The 24,603-nt window shown below is 40.6% G+C and overlaps 1 protein-coding gene and 3 long non-coding RNA genes across 4 annotated transcripts; 3 read left to right on the forward strand and 1 right to left on the reverse strand.

Moving 5' to 3' along the window:
• Positions 1-5,234: 5,234 nt before the first annotated feature.
• LOC117808533 lies at positions 5,235-6,497 on the reverse strand. The gene is made up of 3 exons (XR_004630347.1): positions 6,391-6,497; positions 5,764-5,851; positions 5,235-5,367 (listed from the first exon to the last, which is right to left on the reverse strand). It is a non-coding gene; the product is annotated as an uncharacterized LOC117808533 (long non-coding RNA).
• Positions 6,498-13,027: 6,530 nt separating this feature from the next.
• On the forward strand, positions 13,028-14,302 carry LOC117808540. Its single transcript, XR_004630353.1, has 4 exons — positions 13,028-13,250; positions 13,666-13,835; positions 13,942-14,024; positions 14,124-14,302. It is a non-coding gene; the product is annotated as an uncharacterized LOC117808540 (long non-coding RNA).
• A 6,932-nt stretch (positions 14,303-21,234) lies between these two features.
• On the forward strand, positions 21,235-22,124 carry LOC117808524. The gene is made up of 2 exons (XM_034678254.1): positions 21,235-21,808; positions 22,045-22,124. The coding sequence occupies exons 1-2, from the start codon at positions 21,241-21,243 to the stop codon at positions 22,122-22,124; spliced, it is 648 nt and encodes a 215-aa protein (XP_034534145.1). The 5' UTR covers positions 21,235-21,240.
• Positions 22,125-22,136: 12 nt separating this feature from the next.
• On the forward strand, positions 22,137-23,695 carry LOC117808547. Its single transcript, XR_004630357.1, has 3 exons — positions 22,137-22,182; positions 22,741-22,803; positions 23,648-23,695. It is a non-coding gene; the product is annotated as an uncharacterized LOC117808547 (long non-coding RNA).
• The last annotated feature ends 908 nt before the right edge of the window (positions 23,696-24,603 follow it).

The following is a 24,603-nucleotide window of genomic DNA, read 5'->3' on the forward strand; positions in this document are numbered from 1 at the left end:
CTAGTGACACATTTTCATAAAAGCGACTAGCAACTAATCTAGCGGGATTTCTTGGTTTTAATTTAGTTTATTGAAGACTCTGACGCGAAAGTATGTATTGTTCCAACTCTTTTCAACGGGCATTGCCGTGTAGCTGCAGGTAGAGGAGGGTGCGTTCCACCCTTTCCACAGCCAGACTGTAAATGTAGTGCGCATGCCCGAAGTGTAAGGACAGGCTACTGTAACAGCTCCCAACTACAAAGACAGGCACACACAGAGGTTGATGAAGGTTACACTAACAAAGTAATGTGTAATACATGCATCATGGACAATAGGTCAGCTTTTTCATGGCCACTACATTTAGCCAGGCGACCACATTTTAACAGAGCAATCCTAGCTACATGCACTATGTGAAAACTTCCATATTCAGTTACTGTATGTTCTATTTTACAGTTCTACATGATTGTAGTTGGCTCTTTCTGTATTATTCTTTATACATGCTTGTTCTAAATTTCATTTGTCTAATAAAATAACTTATTTGAATAAATTAGAAGTACATGTGGTTATTGTCTACTTCATGCAGAGCAAATGTGTTTTGCAAACCCTGGAAACAAATCTGATAATTCATAAATAACTTTTTTATTTCAAAACACTGGTCATATACAAACATTTATAATTCCACAGGTATGATGCAGGTGTTCGTCATGAAAGACATATAACTATAAAGGAGCCTGTAGCGAGGTTCTCTTCTCGTTAAATTACGTTTCGAAAAACACATAGGCGTAGTCAGGAAATTTAAGTGATTATTTATTGGTGCCGGCCTCAGTGCAATATCTTTATCAAGAACAAAAACTCAAAAGACTTATTCACAAAAAAAAAACAAAACAATCAAAAACACAGGGTCAGTGGACAGACACTGTTCAAGAAGCCACCTCCTTCTCTTACCAGGCGAAAGACAAACTGCCCCGAGGGAACTCAACACAGCCCTCTTATATAATGCTGACTCCTCCCATGGGCGTCACTAATTATTAAATGTTTCTTACAAACATTACATTCTAACAATTAGTACATCCATAAAACAAACAATAATACAAACCCCAACAACAATATATTTATCACAATCTTTGGGAGTACTTTACCTTACCCTAAACCACTTTTCCAGGGGATAAAATACACCAACAAACAAACAATTGATTTCCACACCCATGTGGCACTTTTCGCCCCCCATAGGCCCTACTTAATACGCGGAAACGGGACGCTCCGTTTCCGCGGATTTCCCGCACCCAGGCGGTAGGTGATGCAATGTGTGATGCAATGTGTGCTGTGGTGTTTGAGTGCTGAGTGTATGCGTAATAAAACAATAGGCCTTCAGGTGTGCACCCCCGGCGACGCTATGAAACGGAGAGGGACAGCGGACTGCTGGAGTGGGTGAGAAGAGGGAAACTGACGGGAGGGAAAGTTTGATGTGTGTGTGTGTGTGTGGGTGTGTGTGTGTGTCTCTGCGCACTCTGCGCTCCATTCAGTGACGGTGCCACTCTGTCACATCATCCCCCTCCTCCCGGAGGTTGACGATGTGCGGCAACCTGGAAAGGAAATCAGCCACCACATTGGCCTTTCCCGATCGGTGTCTGATCACAAACTTGAAGGGCTGGAGTGACAGGTACCACCGGGTCAGGCGGCTGTTGTGGTCCTTCATGGAGTTGATCCAGGTGAGTGCTCTGTGGTCAGTTTCCAGGTCAAACTCCCGTCCAAGCAGGTAATACCGCAGGCTCTCCAACGCCCACTTGATGGCCAGGCCTTCTTTTTCCAACCTCCGGGAGGAGGGGGATGGAGGTGGCACGCTTTTATTGGCCCTCCATGTACACTGACATCCAGAAATATTGCACCACCTGCCCCACATGTCAGAAAACCTGCAGTGTCCGAAAAGCTGATCGTGCTTTTCTGCAGCCCCTTCCTGTCATAACCACACCCTTTCGACGGATTGCCATGGACATTGTTGGCCCTCTGGTGAAAAGCAGCGGGGGTCACCAGTACATCCTGGTTGTTTGTGATTATGCCACGCGGTTTCCAGAGGCTTTTCCCCTACGCACCATCACTGCCCCAGCTGTGGTGCGTGCGTTGGTTCAGTTTTTCTCCAGGGTGGGGATACCGGACGAGATCCTCACGGACCAGGGGACTAACTTTACATCCAGGTTGATGCAGCTCCTGTACAAACAGCTGGGCATCACAGCCATCAGGACTACACCATACCACCCACAGACGGCCTGGTTGAAAGGTTCAACCAGACGCTGAAGCGGATGCTTAAGAAGTTCGTGGATGACACTGGAAAGGACTGGGATCGCTGGCTGCCATTTGTGTTGTTCGCCTACCGAGAGGTTCCTCAGGCATCGACAGGTTTTTCTCCCTTCGAACTCTTGTATGGTTGGGACGTGCAGGGCCCTCTGGATCTGCTCAGGAAGCGTTGGGAGGCCCCATCGACCTCTCAAAGTGACAGAGGGGTGGTCAGTTTTGTGCTGGAGATGAGAGACCGACTGTCAAAGTACCAGGAGGAAGCAGAGGTCAACCTGCGGGAGGCCCAGAAGAGCCAGAAGTCATGGTATGACCAACAGGCTCGACATCGGGAGTTCCAACCTGGCCAAAAGATCCTGCTGCTCCTCCCCTCATCCAATAGCAAACTCCTTGCAAAATGGCAAGGCCCCTACCTCATCTCTCGCAAGATGGGCCCTGTCACATATGAGGTCCATCATCCTGACAAGAAGAGGCAGAAACAGACGTACCACGTGAACCTGTTGAAGGAATGGAAGGAGCGCCCAAGGGGTTCCCCAGGTATGGCACTTCTGGTGAGGGAGGTGAACCTGGAAGAGGAAGAGGATATGGGTCCTGGGAGTCCCGTGACACCTGACCCTCCCGTGACGCCTGTCTCCCCTGTCCTGGCTCATCTGTCACCCGAAAAAGCTGCCCAGCTTCTCCAGGTCTTCAAGGAAGCCTCCACCCTTTTTGCTGCCAGCCCTGGGAAAACCACTGTGGTGGAACACGTCATCCGGCTGAAGGATGGTCGACCAGTTCGCCAGCGACCCTACCGGGTTCCCCAACAGCTGGTGGAAAAGCTGCAACAGGAGGTGGAGGAAATGTTAAGGCTGGGAGTGATTGAACCGTCCAACTCAGAGTGGTGCAGTCCTGTGGTCATTGTCTTCAAGAAGGATGGGTCACTTCGCATTTGTATTGACTTCAGGAAACTCAATGCGATCTCTGAATTTGATGCCTATCCTATGCCACGGATAGATGACTTGCTGGAGAAGATCGGAGCCGCCAGCTACATCACCACATTGGATCTGTGTAAAGGATACTGGCAAGTGCCCCTGGATGAGTCAAGTCGTCCCTACACAGCGTTCCGGACACCAGCTGGACTTTTCCAGTTCACCGTGATGCCGTTTGGACTTCATGGGGCGCCTGCCACCTTCCAACGACTGATGGACAGAGTCCTCCAGGATTGTGGACATTGCAGCGCCGCCTACCTGGATGATGTTGTGATCTTCAGCAACACCTGGGAGGAACATGTCCAGCACCTGTCACAGGTTCTTGGAAAGATCCAGCAGGCCGGGCTGACCCTCAACCCGAGCAAGTGTGAGTGGGCAAGGCGAGAAACCAGATACCTGGGCTACCAACTGGGCCGAGGAGAGGTGAGGCCGCAAGTGGATAAGGTGGAAGCTATCCAGAACTGCCCTCGACCTCGCACCAAGAAGGAGGTGCGGTCTTTCCTGGGGCTGATTGGTTGGTACAGGAGGTTTGTACCACAGTTTGCCACTATTGCAGCTCCACTTACAGCACTCACCTGCAAAGACCAGAGGAATCCTGTCGCCTGGTCGGATGATTGTGAGACTGCTTTCAGCACCCTGAAAGCCCATCTATGTGCTTCCCCGGTCCTCAAGAGTCCAGACTTCAACAGTCGCTTCCTGGTTCAGGTGGACGCATCTGCGGTCGGACTTGGAGCTGTGCTTGCCCAAGGGGACCCGGGAGAAGAGCGTCCGATACTGTACTTGAGCCGCAAGCTGCAGCCACGTGAGACCAGGTACTCCACAGTGGAAAAAGAAGGCCTGGCCATCAAGTGGGCGTTGGAGAGCCTGCGGTATTACCTGCTTGGACGGGAGTTTGACCTGGAAACTGACCACAGAGCACTCACCTGGATCAACTCCATGAAGGACCACAACAGCCGCCTGACCCGGTGGTACCTGTCACTCCAGCCCTTCAAGTTTGTGATCAGACACCGATCGGGAAAGGCCAATGTGGTGGCTGATTTCCTTTCCAGGTTGCCGCACATCGTCAACCTCCGGGAGGAGGGGGATGATGTGACAGAGTGGCACCGTCACTGAATGGAGCGCAGAGTGCGCAGAGACACACACACACACCCACACACACACACACACATCAAACTTTCCCTCCCGTCAGTTTCCCTCTTCTCACCCACTCCAGCAGTCCGCTGTCCCTCTCCGTTTCATAGCGTCGCCGGGGGTGCACACCTGAAGGCCTATTGTTTTATTACGCATACACTCAGCACTCAAACACCACAGCACACATTGCATCACACATTGCATCACCTACCGCCTGGGTGCGGGAAATCCGCGGAAACGGAGCGTCCCGTTTCCGCGTATTAAGTAGGGCCTATGGGGGGCGAAAAGTGCCACATGGGTGTGGAAATCAATTGTTTGTTTGTTGGTGTATTTTATCCCCTGGAAAAGTGGTTTAGGGTAAGGTAAAGTACTCCCAAAGATTGTGATAAATATATTGTTGTTGGGGTTTGTATTATTGTTTGTTTTATGGATGTACTAATTGTTAGAATGTAATGTTTGTAAGAAACATTTAATAATTAGTGACGCCCATGGGAGGAGTCAGCATTATATAAGAGGGCTGTGTTGAGTTCCCTCGGGGCAGTTTGTCTTTCGCCTGGTAAGAGAAGGAGGTGGCTTCTTGAACAGTGTCTGTCCACTGACCCTGTGTTTTTGATTGTTTTGTTTTTTTTTTGTGAATAAGTCTTTTGAGTTTTTGTTCTTGATAAAGATATTGCACTGAGGCCGGCACCAATAAATAATCACTTAAATTTCCTGACTACGCCTATGTGTTTTTCGAAACGTAATTTAACGAGAAGAGAACCTCGCTACAGAGCCTAAAAGGAAGTGACCCCAATAGATTAAAAACATAATTATGGATATGATATAAACATAGTGTTGTAGTGGATGTAAAGGGTAGGTGTCACAGTTCTCTCCCTAGGTGTGTTAGGTGTTTGATAAGCCAGTTTGAAATTGAATTGTGCAATTGCTCTCGTATACTGGTCCACGTAGAAAGGCTTCTCTTTGGTGTGATCATCCTCACAGCTGGATCAGCTCTGAGGTCCTGTATAAACACAAACGAGAGGTCACATCTAGGGTTTCAAGCTTTTATTCAACTGTGGTGTTCTCTGGTTCTGCCTGCTTTACAAACACTGCCCACATTGCTCAATGTACAGTATGAAGTCAAGATTCATGAAATGTAAGTTACAGGTCAGACTTACAGTGTGCATGAGGCTCATTCACATACAGTTCCTTTAGTTTTAAATGATGTTATCTTTTTGAATCCAACTCTCCCTGTGATCACAACATGTGCTAACAAATTCATTAATTAATTTCCCCTGTAGGTAAAAATATAGTTTCATTCAGTCGTCTTTACAGTATGCTGTTAGTAGGTGAAAGCTAATGACAACTGTAGACATAAACATCAATACAACATACAGTCAGTATTCCACCTCCTTACTTAAGTTTCAGGTAGTCCAGGTTTGATGGGAGTCAAAGGGTAAACGGGGGCCTTATGGGGTGTTGAGGCTGGCAAACCTTTCGTGTATCTATCGGAAGGAGAAAAAACATTCAGGCCCCAAAGTTCCTATTATTAGGCTGCATTAGTTCAACATTATAAATGAAATACACTGTCAGCAGTTATGTTAGCTGTGGTTAGCGATGTACCACCTCACAGGAGCTAACAGGCCTGAGGCTGAATCAATAAACATGTAAAACAACGTATGCTAACAAAGATCCAACAGCCTAAGAGTATGCATGCAGTTACAGCTCTAGATTTACAGTTACAGACATTATACCATCATGTTCCACGATGACAGCTTGCACTGAGTGTCCGACCATTAGCTTACAGACTCGGCTTGGGAATGCTAGAGTGTTACTCTACATACGATCCAAAGCTTAAACTCTGATGGACCTAAAACATCCAGTTATTAGCATTAGCTGATAGCAGGACTTACCGTGTGGTATACATACTGCTTGTGTCTACAATAGAAGCTACCTGGGAATATTACATGTGTTGTAATGGTTGTAATGGAAAGATCGTTTGGCAAGTTAGCACAAGCTAGCCGCCGGTGTGTTTTGCACTTACCTGTTCATCAGAAAGCAGGCTGACTCTGCGTCTCTCTTCATCCCGAGCTGCTCACAAAGTGAAGCCGCTTTCACCCCCCTTTAGGCACACGGTTTATCTGCTTGGCGGTTTTTCCATTGTATTTCCTTCCGCCGCGTAGCTTCTGTTATCGCTGCCGGTCTGCATAGCGTCCACTCGCTTCTATCAACTCCCAAAGTCACCTGCGCACTAGGCGCGCTGTGATTGGCTGAGGTAACCACGCCTCCTCTCTGCCCAGAAACGTCCCGAGACAATCAAAACATTAGAATACAGGCAGGGGAGGGGGTCCCTGCAGACACAGACACTACCACACATGTATAGAGACCCATAGGTGTGATAGTGTCTGTGTCTGCAGGGAACCCCTAACCAAACTCAAGAAAACTAAATACAAAAAATTATAAAACCTAAGTTATACATACACTAAATGTTAGCCAGGTGGGGCCGTTTGGAGTAAGAGTACATTTTGGAGAAAGATTTTTTTGGCTTGATGGTTTTTAACCTGATAGCCTTTAGAGCCTTATTCCTGAAAGAACCATACTTAGAATTCTAAAGGCTTGTTCATTGTTGATTTGTATGTGACTTGAATAAAGCGCTGTGAGATTTAATTTCCGTTTTGTTTTTTCATTTTGACTTAAAGTGATATCACCATTTATTTATGTACATATTTTTGATTGCTCAGGTTGCCCTGAAAAATGATATATCTATACCTTGATATAAAAGGGTTGTGCTGATACATGCATTATTTCACAAAGAGACAGGGCACAATAAAAAAAAGCAACAAAAAAAAATGACAAGGAGATCTAAAATGATGAATGATAGATGTATGAATGATGTGGATGAATATGTTTACCAGTTAATGAAATTATATTATGTTCAAATTAATGAAGGAAATCTGTGAACTCATTCCTATTTTTCTCTTCACAGAAACCTACCCAAAATCCAGGATGAGGTGAGTGTCTTTCATTCAAAATATTCATTCATTCATTCATTCATTCTTTCATACATACATGCATTCATTCATTCATTCATTCATACATACATACATACATACATACATACATACATACATACATACATACGTACATACATACATACATACATACATACATACATACATACACACACATATTCACATTTACATATAGCTGGACAGACATGTACACAAACACACAGGCAGACACCAATACACATTTACACACACAGACACAAACAGGCAAGGAGGCACACTCACACAAACAGACACACTAGGACAGACTAACAGAGTCCTTATACTTATTCTGTACTTATACTTCCCTTCTTCTTGTTATTATTATTATTATTATCATTATTATTATTATTATAATTATTATCTAACAGCTTTGTTTTTTTTTCTGTCCTTTTTCTCTAGCATGGACTTCAGAATACTCAAAAGCAAGACTGGGAAGCCCTATTCAAAACTCCCACCTCTTCATGTAGCTATTTTGTGTAGCAAGGAGGAGGAGAAAACCTTGTCATGGAGTTTCAGTGGAGAGGGAGTCTCCAAAGGAATGACCAAAAAAAACCGGGTCATCGCAATTACTGATGGAAAGGAGGTGGAAAGAGTCGTGGTCTTTGAGTCGGTCAGCCTGCAATTTGTAGATAAAAAGGGATACATGTTGACGGGGTATGCCCTGAGGGGGGAAAACCCCCCATTCAGCATTAATTTCACAAGAGAAACGAAACTGTTTAGCTCTGTGGGAGTGCCCATTACCCCCGATCTGGAGGAGAGAGGAAGGCAGCTCCTCTACCCACCATCCCTTAAGTGCAGCCTTCGTGCTGCAAGAGAAGAAACTGCAATGGTTTCAGTTCAGGGGAAGATCAAAGAGGTAAGGTTTTATTTCTCTCTCCCTCTGTTCTTCAATCTATCTGTACATACAGTACACACATACATACATACATATGTATGTGTATATACCAGACTGTATAAAATATACAAATGTATGTTTGTGTGTCTGTGTGTTTATGTGCGTGCGTGTGTGCATTCATTTATTCATTCATTCATTCATTCATTCATTCATTCATTCATTTATTCAGTCATTCATTCATTCATACATACATTCATTCGTACATACATACATACATACATACATACATACATACATACATACATACATACATACATACATACATGGATACATACATACATACATGGATACATACATAGATACATACATACAAACATTTCAAAACAATGATCCTTTGGTCCTGTTGTGGTATTTTTCTTCTCAGGTCTCCTCAGTGGGAAAAGTCCAGGTTGGGAGGGACTTTGTCCCAAGAAAAACCTTGACTTTGGAACAAGTAAGTTCTCTGTCTTCTCTTTCCATCGTTCTCTGAAACTCCAAGTCTTCCTCTCCAAGAAATTCTTTTTAGCTCTAACTAGGTCTGGTCCAACCTGAAGAAGCCTTACATACCAACTCCATTTTCCTTTTTGCATCACGCTTTGAATTACCATGACCTGGATGACTGAGAACCTTCACACACTTTCTCTTGCTCCTTCTCTTTTTTCTCTCTCTCTCTCTCTCTCTCTCTCTCTCTCTATTTCAGAATTTCTTTTTTACCTCTGTCTGTTTGTCTTTGGTAAGCTTGGGGCTTCAGAATCAAAGAGTGTCCCTGGATAAATTTAAAATAGAGAAAACAAAGTTTCTGTAACACGCTCAAAGGAGTTTTTTAAGATATAAAATGTGAAAGTGTAGTAAGAAAGAAATGTTAAGAACATGATTAATTTTAAGTCCCTCAAGATTCAAGAACAGGAGAGGCCTGGGCTTAATTCACTTAAACATAAGGAGCATTCTTCAGCCTGAAAAACTTGACCAACTTAAAATCCTTGTGTCCCAAACTGATCCAGACATTATTGTGTTGTCTGAAACTTGGTTGAAATCTTCTGTGAATGATTCTGAGGTTGTTTTAAGTGATTTTAACCTTTTTAGAATGGATAGACAGTCAAGGGGAGGTGGTGTAGCCATTTACACAAGAGCCTCATTAAATTGTACTGTTCTTAATGCAGTAACAGTTGAAAAAGGTTTTGAGTTTTTGGCTTTGAAAGTAAATATTGCACATAATAATACTATTACTGTGATTGCTGTGTACAGACCTCCTTCTGCTGCCACTTCTGCTTTAAATGCATTGGCTGATCTTTTAGCTCCACATATAAATTCAGAGGTCATAGTTTTAGGTGATTTTAACTTAAACTGGTTGAGCTCCTCCTCTGATAACTTAAAACACATCTTTGAAAATTTAAACTTTGCACAGTTGATTACAGACCCCACTAGGCCAAATCTAAAGGACTCATCAAAGTCCACTCTGATTGACTTAATATTTACAAACAGATTAGATAAAATGACTGATTCTGGAGTGTTTGAACTTGGTTTCAGTGATCATTGTCCGATAGCTTGTATCAGAAATACCAAGTTACAAAAACAGTGTCCTCGCATGGTGGTAAGCCGTAATTTTAAACACTTTGTTGAGCAAGCCTTTCTCTCAGATCTTTGTAATAGTGACATTCATGCTACTGTTGAAATATCTGATGTTGACTTAGCTCTAAACCATTTTTGTAAATCTTTTAATTCTGTAGTTGACAAACATGCACCCTTCAAACAACACAGGGTAAAAAATAGGTCCTCTCCCTGGTTCTCTGCTGAAATTTCAGCCCTGCTGAGAGAGAGAAATAGGGCCTGGGTCATCGCTAGGCGCTCTGGTGAACCCAGTCACTGGCTAACTTTCAGGCGCCTTAGAAATAAGTGCACCTCAACTATAAGGAAGGCTAAAACAAATTTTTATTTGCTTTTAATCCCCAACCCTCACTCAAATCCATCAAAATTCTGGAAGGTAATAAATTCTATCAATCGAATGTCCTCCCCCTCTTTACCCTCCCTTACTTCATCTGATGGAACATTAATAACAAACCAGAAAAATATCTGTACAGCCTTTAATGAACACTTTTATGCTGCTGGTAACCTATTTGAAGAAACTTATACAGGTCCCCCTCTGCCTTTTATCTATAATTCTTCTCAGATGATGCAAAGACCAAGATTTACTCTTCAGCCCATTTTTCCTGGTGATGTCTTCAATGCCTTAGTAGCATTGGACTCAAAGTATTCAATTGGGGAGGATAAACTTGAGCCCTACTTCTTGAAGCTTGCAGCCCCTATTATAGAGAGCTACATAACGTACATTTTCAACCTTTCAATTTCATGTGGTACAGTTCCCTTGCTTTGGAAGACTGCTTATATCACTCCATTACATAAAGGTGGTGAGACAGGTAATGTGAACAACTACAGGCCTATCTCTAAACTATCATGTCTTTCAAAAATATTAGAATCTCTGGTGAATGATCAACTTAAAGCATATCTTTTCAATCATTCTATTATAAACTCTCACCAGTCTGGTTTTAGACAAAGGCATAGCACCATTACTGCTGCCACTCTTGTTTTAAATGACATTATCGCAGCCTTGGATAACAGGAAACACTGTGCAGCCGTCTTTATTGATCTTTCCAAAGCTTTCGACACAGTAAATCATGTAATGCTCTTAAAAAAGCTAGAAAATGCTGGTTTCGATAAAAATGCGTACAGCTGGTTCAAGAGCTATCTCTTGGGCAGACAGCAGTGTGTTGCCCAAGGAACTGTAAAGTCAGACTTGGTTGTTATTGTAAATGGTGTTCCACAAGGTTCTGTTCTAGGACCTGTTCTTTTTACTGTTTATATCAATGATATTGTGTCTGCTGTCTCAGATTGTAAAATTCATCTTTATGCTGATGACACAATTCTGTACTGTACTGCTGCTAATGCACAGTCTGCTGTGCATTCTGTCCAACACTGCTTCTCTGAATTAGAAGCTGCACTCACCCAACATAGGTTGGTCTTAAATGCTGAGAAAACAAAATTCATGCTCTTTTCCAGGTCCAAACATATTAATCTGAGTAAATTCATCATCAATTCCAATGCAGGCACCGAAATAGAAAGGGTGAAGATTTACAAATATCTCGGCATCTGGATCGACAAGAAAGTAACTTTTAAAAGTCATATTTTAAATTTGTCAAGTAGACTTCGACAAAAGATTGGCTTTTTTTACAGAAACAAGTCCTGTTTTCCTCTCCACTGCAGGAAAACTCTGATAGAGGCAACATTTTTATCAGTCCTCGATTACGGTGACATGTTGTACAGGCATGCTTCAGCCTCTACATTAAAGCCACTTGATGCTGTATTTCACTCTGCCCTACGTTTTATTACTGGTGATAGTTACAGCACTCATCATTGCATACTTTACCAAAAGGTGGGATGGTCTTCTCTGGCAGAAAGACGTGATTTGCATTTTTACTTGTTTATTTATAAAGCACTTATTGGAATGCTACCGTCATATTTATCTTCGATGCTAGTTTGGTCTTCTGGGGCAAAACATACCAGATCAACTGGTTGGCTCACTCTCCAGGTTCCCAGAGTTAATTCTGAGCTGGGAAAATCTGCCTTTTGCGTATTTGCACCATCTGCACGGAACTCCCTGCAAAGCACTTTAAAAATAAATGCACTGGTTTCTTTTAATCATTTTAAATCATTAGTTTTAAAATGTTTAACCTCTGATTGTACCTGTTTTCACTAACTTTGTGTAACATTATTTTTTCAATGGTTGTAACATTACTTTTAACTGTTGTCTGTTTTTAATTGATCATCATTCTTTTAGGGTTATATCTTTTATTTTGCTTGTCATGCATTTTAATGTTTCTTTTATATACTCGTCGTCATTGTAAATGAGGGCTTGCCCTCAATGATTTTCGAGTTTAAATAAAGAGAAATGTTTATCTTCAGAGATCAGGAAGTCACTATGCCTTGCGCTCCTGCGACACCTTGCGGATGTGTGTTCCCCGTGTTCAGACAGAGTTTGGTAAGAGAGCGTTCAGTTTTGCTGCTCCTACTGCTTGGAATAAACTCCAGAAGGACTTGAATCTGTCGGATCTCATCTCTCTGGACACCTTTAAGTCTATCTTAAATGAAAGACAGACCCCAGAACAGTGCCTGTGTTTTTAAATGCTGTTTTGTAATCATAAACTGCACTTTACTTGAAAATAAGTTGCACTTTTAAATTATTATTGTTTGCTTCTACATACTGTCTGCATATATGTTCCATGTTGTTGAGTTGTGCCATTTATTCTGACGTGTGCTGCTGACCTCTTGGCCAGGTCGCCCTTGAAAATGAGGTCTTGATCTCAATGGGACTTATCTGGTTAAATAAAGGTTAAATTAATTTTTTTTTTTTTTAAATAGTAACAACAGCTCAACTCGTGTGTGTGTATTTGCATGTGGGTGGCTTCATATATTACAAGTTGTGAAAAATATCTATTTTTGGTCACAGTACCCCAAATATACCATAAAACTGTACAAGACAGTGTTCCTACTTTGTATTAAGTCACTGCAACAAAAGCATTGATTAACAGGGCAAATGTTTTTACCTTGATAAAGTATGTATTAAAACCCTTACATAGTTTAATTAGTGTTAATATATTAACAGGTATTAAAAGGACACTATGGAATTATTGGCATTGCTGTTCAAACAGAACATTTCTCAATCATCTAACATTATTTTATTTGGTTAAAACCCCCAGTGCACCAAAACACTACCATCTCACAATGCATGTTCTTGGGCTCCTGACTACTGCCACCTCCTTGGAGGTACTTGATGGATTGGTAGAAAGTACAGCAGTCGTGTTTTCTAGTCCATCAAGTGGGGAAAATGTTGAAAAACATTTTCAAAACCTTCAGTTGTGGCTGCAGAGAGCTACCTTACCAGTGGAGGAGTCTGACAAGTCAGAAAAAAGCACTGAAGACTTAAAGGTAAATGCTTTTTGAGGTAGTGATAGTACAGTTATATTTGTATTTCTAATTATGCATAATAAAAATGAATGCAGATATGATTTAGTGCATTGTATTTTACAATAACTGCTCAATGCATTAGTAAAGATACAACAACACTTAATTTTTTTATATTACACCTTATTTATTTAGTTAATTACACTCACTGAAAATACTGTGACATGATCAGTGTCTAACGTGTTAAGTTTAAGTCTGTTTGTCATTTTGTTTTGTTTTTTACATTCATAATATGATGTCAGAATTTGCAATATTATTGTTACTTATCCATCATAGAGAACAAACTGATACCACATTGTCTATTGTTTTCTGTGTATTAGCTCTCTGAGACTTAACAATTCCAAACAAAACACTAATGAAATTTCATTCTTGAATTTAGGAAACAATCAAGGGATCAAACAACTTTGCAACAACATTACTGCAAAGTTGTAACAACAGCCCCGCTGGACGTCACTGGTGAGCCTCATGTCTTTTATTGTGAAGGACTTGTGGCTCACATGACAACCTACCTTCTACCCTACGCAGCCCTGTGGAGCGGGATAATGCTTGGTAAGTAGTATTTAAAAAAGCAGAACATCTCTTTTCAGCATTACCAAAATGACATGCATGTCTCATGAAAAATTAATAAGAGATCAATAATCATTCCAATACTTAGGGAACCTTGGACGACATGGAAAAGGAAAGGCGTACAAAGAAAACACACGCAAACATGAAGCCCTGAGAAAGCTCACAAGACAGGTAATTGGAATTTTTGATTCCTAAGTGTACTTTTATATTATTCTTATAGTGCTTTACTGTTTCTTAAGATTCCAAATAACTGTGTAATTACGTTCCCAGAACATTACACAGGACAACAACACTCAGGGAATAATGGAGAAGAGCCAGTGAGACCTGAAACATATACGTTTCAGTCAGTTCCCGCAGGCTCACAAGACTGGACCATTGTTGTGGTCCAGTACCAGAAGTCCCACAACGCCCTCCTATTGGAGTTTGAGGACTCCAACAGAGTGCAAAAACAGAAGGTTTGAACATTTAATTGATAATATCATAAAAGATGTAATGACTATTTTTGAGATTTTTGTAGAATTTTGTAATCATTCCTTAACATCAATCCTCTGGAGTCTCATCATTACATATAAAATAAACTTGACAGCATGTTTATTTTTTAAGTGTAAGGCTATAATATTCATGTATTATTCTAATTGAACAAAAAAGGTGAGTTTTTGTCAGAATGTTAAATCAAACATATAGCTGAAAATGTTTAAAGATGTTCAGATGTTGAGAAAAGGACTACGTACTTTCAGCTAATGGTCTTTGTATCGCACCCTCACATCTGTGCATCAGTGCTCTACAAATATTTGCCACCTTCCATATTAACACCCTGGCCAAATTTGAAATGACCAGGGTGAAAAGTGAAATGTAGGATATGAAGTCAGGAAATGCAAAAAACAATTCACAACCAGAATCTAGCCAATGACTAATCAAGAAAGTAACCTTTCACCTATGCAGCGTTTTAGTTTGAGTTTTTTGATACAATGGAACATGGTAAAAAAAAAAGGTTACAAAAAATGTCAATGACGCTTCATTTTCTTCTATCCCACTCCTTTTTTTGGTCCATATGTGCTCCAATACTCACACTAAATGAATAAATCCATTAATAAATGTTGTTTCTTCATGTAGAAATACAAAGTTGAAGTTGAGAAATGGAAGGAACGCCAGCAGAGGAATCAGGGACGATATGTTACAGCTATAAGAAAGCCGTTCCCCTTCAGAAGATCTGATAAGAAGGTATACCATCAATGAAAGAGTTTGAAGACAACAGTGCCTTTTCTAGAGAATGTCTCTAAAATGTCTTGGCAGGAGAAATGGTGTCATATTTTTTGTGTTGATTTATCGCCACAGCTTTTAAATATGAAATCCTAATGTTTGGATATGAGTGTGTGTTGTGGTTGCTTATTTTAAATGTGAATAGATTCTCAGCTTCTCGTCAGTAATGCACAGTTAAGAAGATGTAGAAGATTTTACATGGGATATTCTGGGAAAGATTCATCGTGTATTATGTTTGTTATAGTCATGCTATGTTCACCTGTTAAGCACAAGAATAATGTTTTGCTTGTTACAGCTTATCATTAAGAATGAATAGTTTAAAATATATATATATATTGTTTGCTGTCTCTCTGAAGTAATTGTGGAAGCTTAAAAAGTGTCAAGAATTTAAAAGAACATATTTAAGAAATTGTTTTTTATAAGTTATGATACTGATATTATAAATTTTAAAAGCAGTGTTCAAATTTCAATTTTACAGTAAAAACACAATGACCATGAAAGCATTACAGCATTTGGAAATTATTGTGTTTAATTTTACAATTAAAACACTATTACTGTGACCAAAAATACAATACTTTAATAGTACACTGTGACAAATTGCTGTGAAAATACAGCAAATTTGATACGGTAACATAGCATTCTTCATATATACCACTGACTACTGTAAATCTCCATGCCTGTGAGGAAAAAAATACTAACGGTAAGCTACTGTGCAATCTTACGGTTTAATACAGTATTTTTTGAAGAGAAAGAATTGAAGAAGAGAATTCCCATAGGAAAATAAATTTAGAGAGGAGATCTCAAAAGTGTTTCATTTCTGTCTCCTAGACAACAATGAGATCTGTTTGAAAGCAAAATGAGACTATAGCTTATGTCTCCTGTTTCTCATTCTTGCCTCCAGAAAAAAAGTTGTAAAAAGTCTCAGCTTAGTCTCCCTTTCAGTTCAAAATGAGATCTGGTCAGAATCTGAAATGATTCTCAGGTATTCCTCAAGTGTTGTGACTCCTTTTGAGCTCAGGTGGAGAAATCAGGGAGCTCTCTCAATTGTCTCAATCTAACCTCATCCATTTGTTTCAGTCAGACTCAGTTTTTGTGTCTCAAGCTGAGCTCAGATGGAGCAAAGAAAGAGCCTGAGCTCATCTTTTCATCAACATTTATAGTGCCCTGCAAAATTAAGATTTCAATGTAATTGTCCACAAAGTTACAATTCTCATTCAAACATTTGAACCACTTCAAGATCAGATATTTAGATGTGAAATGATCTCTTCTTTGACTTCACAGTCTGGTCCTCCCTTTACAAGTCTGTTTGAGAACAAAACAACTTCACAAAGATTTAGTGGATTTGAGAGAAATTGCAAAAGATAGAGATTTCATACCAGGTATGACAGACCATTTATTTAAAACATGGGCCGCAAAAAGGGCTGACCAGATTTATCCAGATTGTTACAATTCAAGTGATTGATTGGCAGAAGTGCTAGTCGCCTAGTGGTCTACGCAGCTCACATACAGAGGCTACAGTCCTCGTTGCAGGGGTTGCCGGTTCGATTCCTGGCCGGTCAACCATCTCCTGCATGTCTTCCCCCGCTCACTACTCCCCACATTTCCTGTCTCTCTTCAGCTGTCCTGTCAAATAAAGGCAAAAAATATATTTAAAAAAAGAAGAAAATGAGCCATTAATGAGATCTCTCATTTAAGTCTCAAATAAGACTCATGTCATGGTCTCAACTATTTCTCCTAGTGAATTTTAGGAGAAACTAATGAGAGCAATTTGAAACTTGAATGAGGCTGAAGTGAGAATCTCAATTTGGTCTCCGGAGACTTAGAAGAGAAAGCCTTGAGCAGGAACATTTCCCTCTGGGTTTTCATCCGGAGTCACAAGTTGACAGAGCCACCTGCTGCTTTCTTCCTCCTCCATCCAGCTCTTAACAAGGTAATTAGAATATTATCAACGTTATAGCGTTATCCTGTTGTGTTGTTTTATTGAATTTACATTGTATTGACTGTTATTATGCCAAAATGATATAAGCCTAACAAAGTCAAAAGTACAGCTTGACGTTACTGTGCGTGTAACCCGCATGTTGCAGTGAACGTTATCCCACATTATTAGCACCAGACTTGAACTGATTAGACCTCTTCTTTGTCGTCCGTATTTTCCATGCATGTCTCTCCCCCCTCAGCCATTTCGACGCCAACTAGCTCCATGTGCTTTACTGTCTCAGCTGTTAGCGTGCGGGCAGTGAATGGGCAGATAGGAAAGGCTTTACCTGATTGGCCAAATACATTGTCATGCATAGGGTGAATGCATGGCACATGGAGTGTAATTTATCGCCTTTTGAGCAGTCATTTGCAGTATATCTATTGCGAATGTTGATATTGCGATGACAGTAAATTTGCAATATATATTGTGCAGCCTGAATCTCCATGCATCGTAATAATTCTATCATCAATAGCATTAACTATACACACATTGATATAGTAAATCAAGCAGTCAGACAAACAAAAACTCTCTGTAGCATTGCATTTCTACGTTTGAGAAACACAAGAGCTGCACACCTGACTTGCTGCAGGTAAATGAGGTATGCAGCAAATATTGTATCATTCTTAGCTTCTCCCGCTCGCTATCATCAACACACAGTCACTTGCTCACTGGGTGCGGTGTGATTGACTGGGGTCACCACGCCTTCTCTCTGCCCAGAAACATCCCGAATCAACCAAAACACCAACATACAGGCAGAGGAGGAGGTTTGGGCAGACACAGACACTGACACATAGATAAGAGGCCCAGAGATGAACATTGAGCAGGATTATTCCCACAAAAGTTGACATTTTATTTTTTAGACTAATATGGCCTTTAAGATGTATCATGTACAATAGCTCTCTGTCACAGCACCCCAAATTGAATTCAGGCCTGGGCTGATGTTCCTCTTTTTCATCCTTTTTGTCTTCATGCTATCCTCTTCTAGAAGACATTCTCATTTAAAAATGTTGTGTTTTGCAGGCCGTAAGTCGTCATATTCGTCGCCTGAAGCATCTCAGAGCACACCATGATGCCTGTGAGAGACGCTATAACAAAGCGCACACAGACCGGTCAAAAATCAATGAGGACACCAAGTTGGTTTTACACAACAACCAGAACACAATGGTGAGTTAAAAAGCAAATTTTACATACATAACATAATGTTATAGGAGTGAGATAACTATTTCCTTGAGGCCTGATAACACCTGGTATGTTGACCGAATGATTTCACCATGAGTGTCCTTGATTCAGGTTTAGTTCAGCTGGTATAGTACACACTCCATGAAAAGAAGCGGAGTCTTCAACTCATCAGCCCCAGATGTAACTCCAGCCCTTGCTCTTTTGCTGCATGTCATCCCCACCTTCTCTACGCTGCTGTTCTTTGAAATCCAATTCTACATCACTATTCAAACACAAATATGTTCTGGGCCAAAGTGAAAGATAGCCAACAGTGATCGAAGGAAGCAATTAGGTGTCACGTTATCTTTAATTCTCTCTTTTCTGGTACATCAGCCAGTTCTTACTGAAGACAAAGCGTTCATTCTGAAGATCTGGACGCTGCTGCCTTTAACCCTGAAAGTGTTAAATAAAGCACCTTATGAGATTTGAACTATAAACAAACTGTCAGATTTTCCAAATCCGTGCCATCCTCCACTCTCATTTATCACTCCCACTCTTGCAGTCCCTTGACCACTCACTCTGCCCGACCCTGAAAAATAGCAAAAATGGATCTTTTGATAAAGAGGGAACGTTGCAGAGCACTGTAATAACCCAAATCTGAGTAAATGATGTTATCCCAGACATGCATCTTTAATGGGTGAATGAGGGAAAAGAAAAGCGCGGGATGAAAATTCCTCTTAAGCAATCAGCTAAGGAGTTGTAGAGTGATGTTCTGAGTGAATTACCTCCCTCTTTCACATTGTCAACATCATGATGTGACTACTAAGCGCATCGAGATGAAACATAAAATCCTGCTGCCCTGCTAAAAAATCCTTCTCTTACCATAAAGGTAGACTGATATATTTTCACCAAAGATACAGTCATAAGTCCTCAACACAACAAGATGCCTAAACAGTAATCTGTTCTGGCAGAAAACTGCCACAGTGATATTTAGTGCTTCTAATTTTTCTTCTTGTCCCCCCCACAGAAAGCTGATGAGTGTTCAAGTGACAGTGATGATACCATTGACCCCACGCCACCTGATGTAGACAAGGACAGTGAGGACAGGGATAAGGATGGCGTACCTGAGCTGCAAAGAACTGAGAGTGTTTTTGGAGGTTTAACTGCCATGGCTTTTGTCAGTTTACTCCATGATACTCCTACCGCCGATAAAATGGATAATGATACATTTTTTGGGCTTATTACTTTACAGGTGATCTGTGTAGTTTTAGTGGAGAAATGTACAGAAAGTGTACAGATTCTGTGGTGTATGTTCATGACTACACACAAACTGTCCTCAGAGGAAAATTTGTTTTTTGAAGATAAAAAATGTGTATTATTTGTAATTTGATTTGGCAGTATACATTAAAAACCCTGGCAATCATAGGGTCAAGGTCATATATGTACTGAACTCATCATCCCCCTCAGCACCACCTCTGAACACAGCCTTTAAAAATGCCTTCTGTCTGTACATTTCTGATGTAAAAATAATTAGAATTAGACATTTTACCTAAGAATCAAAACTTCAAAACACTAAACTATTTTCATCTTTTTAGCTGACCAGAAAAATGCTGGGGATCAAAGACTTTTCTCTGCCAAGTTCTGGGAGCAGTGAAGAGTTGTATGTTCCTGATTCTGCTGACGAAACTGATGACGAATGTTCAGAAGAAGAAGGAGACAGTTCTGAAGTCGAACAGCACAAGTACAAGAAAAGAAAAGCCAAGAAAAAGCATTCAACAAACACTCAGGCAGTCCAACCACACAAACGACAACGTAAGACACATAGAGAATCCTCCTCCAATGACAGCTCTGACGTGACAGTGATGATGCTGTAGAAAAAAACCGAATGGTGACAGACTGTACAATAAAAAGTATCACTGTGTGTTTTGCTTAAAGGCTTACAATAAAATTGCCCGCCATTAGGAATCTAAACACAGAGACAAACAGGAGGTGGCAAGAGCAATGACATATCCAAAGGGGTCAAAAGAGAGAAGAATACAGCTCAGCTTACTGAGAAACCAAGGGAATCGTCTACACAATAATAAGGTGCTGAGAGAAGGAAAAGGAGTGTTAGTTCCCAGTCAGCAGTCCAGCACTGATGTTGCAGCCAGAGATTACATGCACTGTATAAACTGTGAAGCTTACCTCAAGAGGAAAACACTGTGGAGGCATATGCAGAGATGTCAACTTCGCAAGAAGATTGAGGGATTAAAGCCTGGAAAAAACAGAGTCCAGGCTCTTTGTCAATATGCTCAGCCAGTGCCAGCAGATGTTAATGAACGCTTTTGGAAAATGGTGCTAAACATGCACATGGATGAGGTTACTAATGCTGTTCGCAAAGAGAAAAACATTCTGAAATTTGGAGAACACCTCTTCAGCAAACATGGACACGATGCAACCAAACACGAATATATCAGACAGAAGATGAGGGAGGCAGGGCCACTTGTTGTGCAAGGACACAAACATGGGAAGTTGAAGCAGTTATCAGACTTTTTTGTACCAGCTAATTTCCCTCATGTGATACGGGCCGTTAAGGACGTAGCGGGCTTGAATGAGGAGACGAACACATACGAAACACCTTCTCTGGCGCTTAAGTTAGGCCACAACCTCAAAAAGATTGCAAGCATCATCGAATGTGAAGCCATGATTGCAGGTGAAGAGGATGTCGTCCACAATGTTCAAATGTTCAAACAAATATGTGACACAAAATGGAATGAGTGTGTGTCAGCACAGGCCTTAAGAAATCTGGATGAAGCTAAATGGAATGCCCCACAGCTTCTTCCATTTGCTGAGGATGTAAAAAAGATGCATCAGTATCTCGAAAGACAAAGACAGGACTTCAAAAAAAAACTTGACCACAAACCAACGAAGAAGGACCGGGCAGAACTTGCAAGAATAACCCTCTGTGAGATTATTCTGTTCAACCGCAGAAGAGAGGGAGAAGTATCGAAGATGCCATTGAATGCTTTTCCATTGAGAGACACCTCATCCACTCATCCTGATATTGAGTTGTCTCTGTCTGAGCTGGAGAGGAAGCTGTGCAAACACCTCCAGAGGATAGAAATAAGGGGAAAACGAGGACGAAAGGTCCCCATCCTTCTCACGCCTGATGTGCTTGCTTCTATGGAGTTACTCGTCAAGACTCGTCGCACCTGTGAAGTCCCTGATGAAAACCAGTTCATGTTTGGCAGACCACAAGCACTCTCCTACTTCAGAGGATCAGATGTTATTCGTCAGGTAGCTCGCAGTTGTGGGGCAAACCACCCAGAAGCTTTGTCTTCCACCAAGTTAAGGAAGCACTTGGCAACCATGTCCAAAATTCTTAACCTGAAGGACAACGAGATGGATGACCTCGCTGAGTTCCTGGGCCATGACATAAGGGTGCATCGCCAGTATTCTAGACTTCCGGAGGGCACGTTACAGCTCGCAAAAATCAGTAAGGTCCTCATGGCACTGGAACAAGGTCAGCTGTGGCAGTTTCAAGGAAAGAATCTTGATCAGATCAACATGGATCCACAAGGTAATCAGGCATGTAAATTGTACAATAAATGTATTTATTCAGCACGGTTCCATCTGTAGATTTAGATTTCTTTTGCCTGCCAGAGAGATTCCCTCTCAAATAACTGCAGCTTAACTCTGCAATGTAATATTAATGGAGATTGGTGAATGATGGTGGAATTTAAGGTGTTATGATTTATCAACGGGTTTGTTTTGTTGAGCAAGTGTTCATACTATTGTTTTTTACTTCATTTCCAGAGAAAATGCCAGTGTACAGTGACCCTTCTGACAGTGAAGCAGATGATGACATGAGAGAGGAAGATGCAGCTCCTTTTTAACCGTCACCTTCACCTACACCTTCACCTTCACCTTCACCTTCTGCCTCATCATCATCAGGTATGAAGATTAATATTTGACGGAAACATTTCAAAGTATTCTGCAATGTGTTCAACACTAAAATGAACTTAGCGGGTTAAAGGTTGCAAGCTTGTGGGGTTTGATGACAAAATAAGAAGTAAATTAGTTTTAATTGAAATCTTGAGTTTGTTAAAACTAAAATGTGTCCTCTTTGAAATGGATGGCTGTTTCAATCTCTACAGTAAATAAAAAGCTCATTAGTTGGAATATTTTAAAGTTTTTTTAAGTTTGAAATTTTTTTCTCATTCAAATGTTATTTTTATGTTTAAAGTTTTGTTGAAGTCCCACAGGGATGTGAAAGTTTCTCATCAATTACATATCACATATTAACTGACCAAATTTAAGGCTGAAGCAGTCAAAGTTTGTAATGTACAGTTGGTTGTGGAAATGTCACCCTGAGGCTCTCTGAAATACTTGAACAAGCACTCTTAGAAAAACTTAAAAAGCTTGTTTAATTTCCATGCTTCACGGTACTTCACCAGTGACTTTCCATGTGCTGAATACTCATGTACTTAAATAGTCCTTTTATGTTTACAGGCAAATCCAGGGTGAGCAGGAAATCCTTTCAAGCTGGACCAAACTATCCACATCCAGCCAAAGGTCATTTAAGTTGAGGATTATGGAAATATCTTAAAGGTGATCTATGTAGTTTTAGTAGAGAAGTTTGACAACTAGAGCAGTGCACAGATTCTGTGGTATGTTTTCATAACTCCCTATACTGAAATGAAAAACTGGGTCCCTGGAACACTGAAGATAAAATGCTACGTGAGAACTTATGGTGGGGGGCCCAAGAGTCAAACTCTCCTAGTAGCTTTTTAGATCCAAAAAATGTTCAGGAACCCATTTTATGTTTGTGTATTCAGTTCAGAAAATCTAGTATAGGGTTTTTTAACTTGAACAACTTTCAAACTTCTCTGTTGAACTCCATAGGTCAGCTTTTATGTGTAAATTCAGAGGTGGAAAGAGCGCAAGAATATTGTTCTCACATAAAATAGAATTTACTTCAAGTTTTACTGGCGTAGATGTAAAATTACTTTTCCATAACTAAACTACTCTTTACTAAAAGCACTGAAAAGAAAACCTGATCATCTGTCCCATGTCATGCAAAAACAAGAGAATATGAATCTCCAACCAAGTTGCTTTATTGAAGGACCAACTTTGCAGCGCAATGAAATGCAACAAAACAGCTACATGTTTTATTATGTAGAATCAATACTCATGAACAATCACTGATTTTAAAAACTCCTCAGAAATAGGACAGGGTCACAATAGTTATTCAATTATACACAAGTAATTAAATGTGTCACCTTATCCCTGCTTAAATAGAATGCATTCAACTATTCTTCTGTATTTTTCTCTCTAACCACTCTCCTTAATGCATCATCTTGCCCTTCTACCATTGAGTACCACGGCTCATCCATTTAGTCTTTTGCTTTGGTTTCAGATGATGAGATGCCATTGGCGGGCGAAGTGTCTGAAAAATGTCAAAGTAAGAAAGGTAAATTATTACATCTTATGGACACTGAGAATGTAAGCAATCCTTGCTCTATTAATAGCACCCCTAGGGCCTATACCATTAAAGCTTGGGTTATCTGTCTTCACTAAATTGGACAAAAGAGATCATGCTGAGTCACGTGAAGGTAATTATTAACCCGATAGATCAACCCTGAGTTTCTGTCATCATGTTCACTTAAAGGACTTTATTGCTGATTATTTGAAAATAAAATGTTTAAATACTAGTTTTATTTTTCAAATTCACATCGCTGACATGTTTGAAGCCAAGATCTTACACCGCATGCAGACTTTCTTTTGTAAGTTATTTACTGTCTTGTTTTTTCAGGTTCATCACAAGCCAAGAGAAAAAAGTGGTCAGACGAGGAAATCCAGGCTGTTGAGGAGACGCTCATGGACTGCATCATGAGAAGAAAGGTTCCTGGTAAAGCCCAGTGTCTGCAGTGTATAAATACTTCACACACAGCCCTTCAAGACAGGAGTTGGGAGGCAGTTAAGTTCTATGTGAAAAATCGCATTGATGCTGAAAAGCGGGAATCCCTGAAACAGAGGTAAACCTTGGACACAGACTATTCGCTGTCACCTGCAATCATGGCTTCACGTGAAAAAAAGGCTTGAGGGAGCTTTTTGGTACAGAAGAGGATCAGGGCCACTGTAAAAAATTAAACCTTGATTGAGGTCCAATATATATTTAATTTACATTTATTCAGAGATAAGTCAGAATTCTGACTGTTTTTTTAAATCAGATTTCTGACATTAATCTTAGAATAATTGTAGTATATATATATATATATATATATATATATATATATATATATATATATATATATATTATGTGTGTGGAAGTATTTCTAACAGAATTTTTTTAGCATCAAAAATCATACTTTG

Source organism: Notolabrus celidotus, unplaced genomic scaffold (assembly GCF_009762535.1).
Source record: "Notolabrus celidotus isolate fNotCel1 unplaced genomic scaffold, fNotCel1.pri scaffold_115_arrow_ctg1, whole genome shotgun sequence".
NCBI lineage: Eukaryota > Metazoa > Chordata > Actinopteri > Labriformes > Labridae > Notolabrus > Notolabrus celidotus.

What these genes read in the sequence shown, in the direction of transcription:
- LOC117808524 (XM_034678254.1), top strand. Translation starts at nt 21,241, where the DNA reads ATGCCATTGAATGCTTTTCCATTGAGAGACACCTCATCCACTCATCCT. An exon ending in GATCAACATGGATCCACAAG is followed by an intron (nt 21,809 to 22,044) that starts GTAATCAGGCAT and finishes CTTCATTTCCAG; the next exon opens with AGAAAATGCCAGTGTACAGT.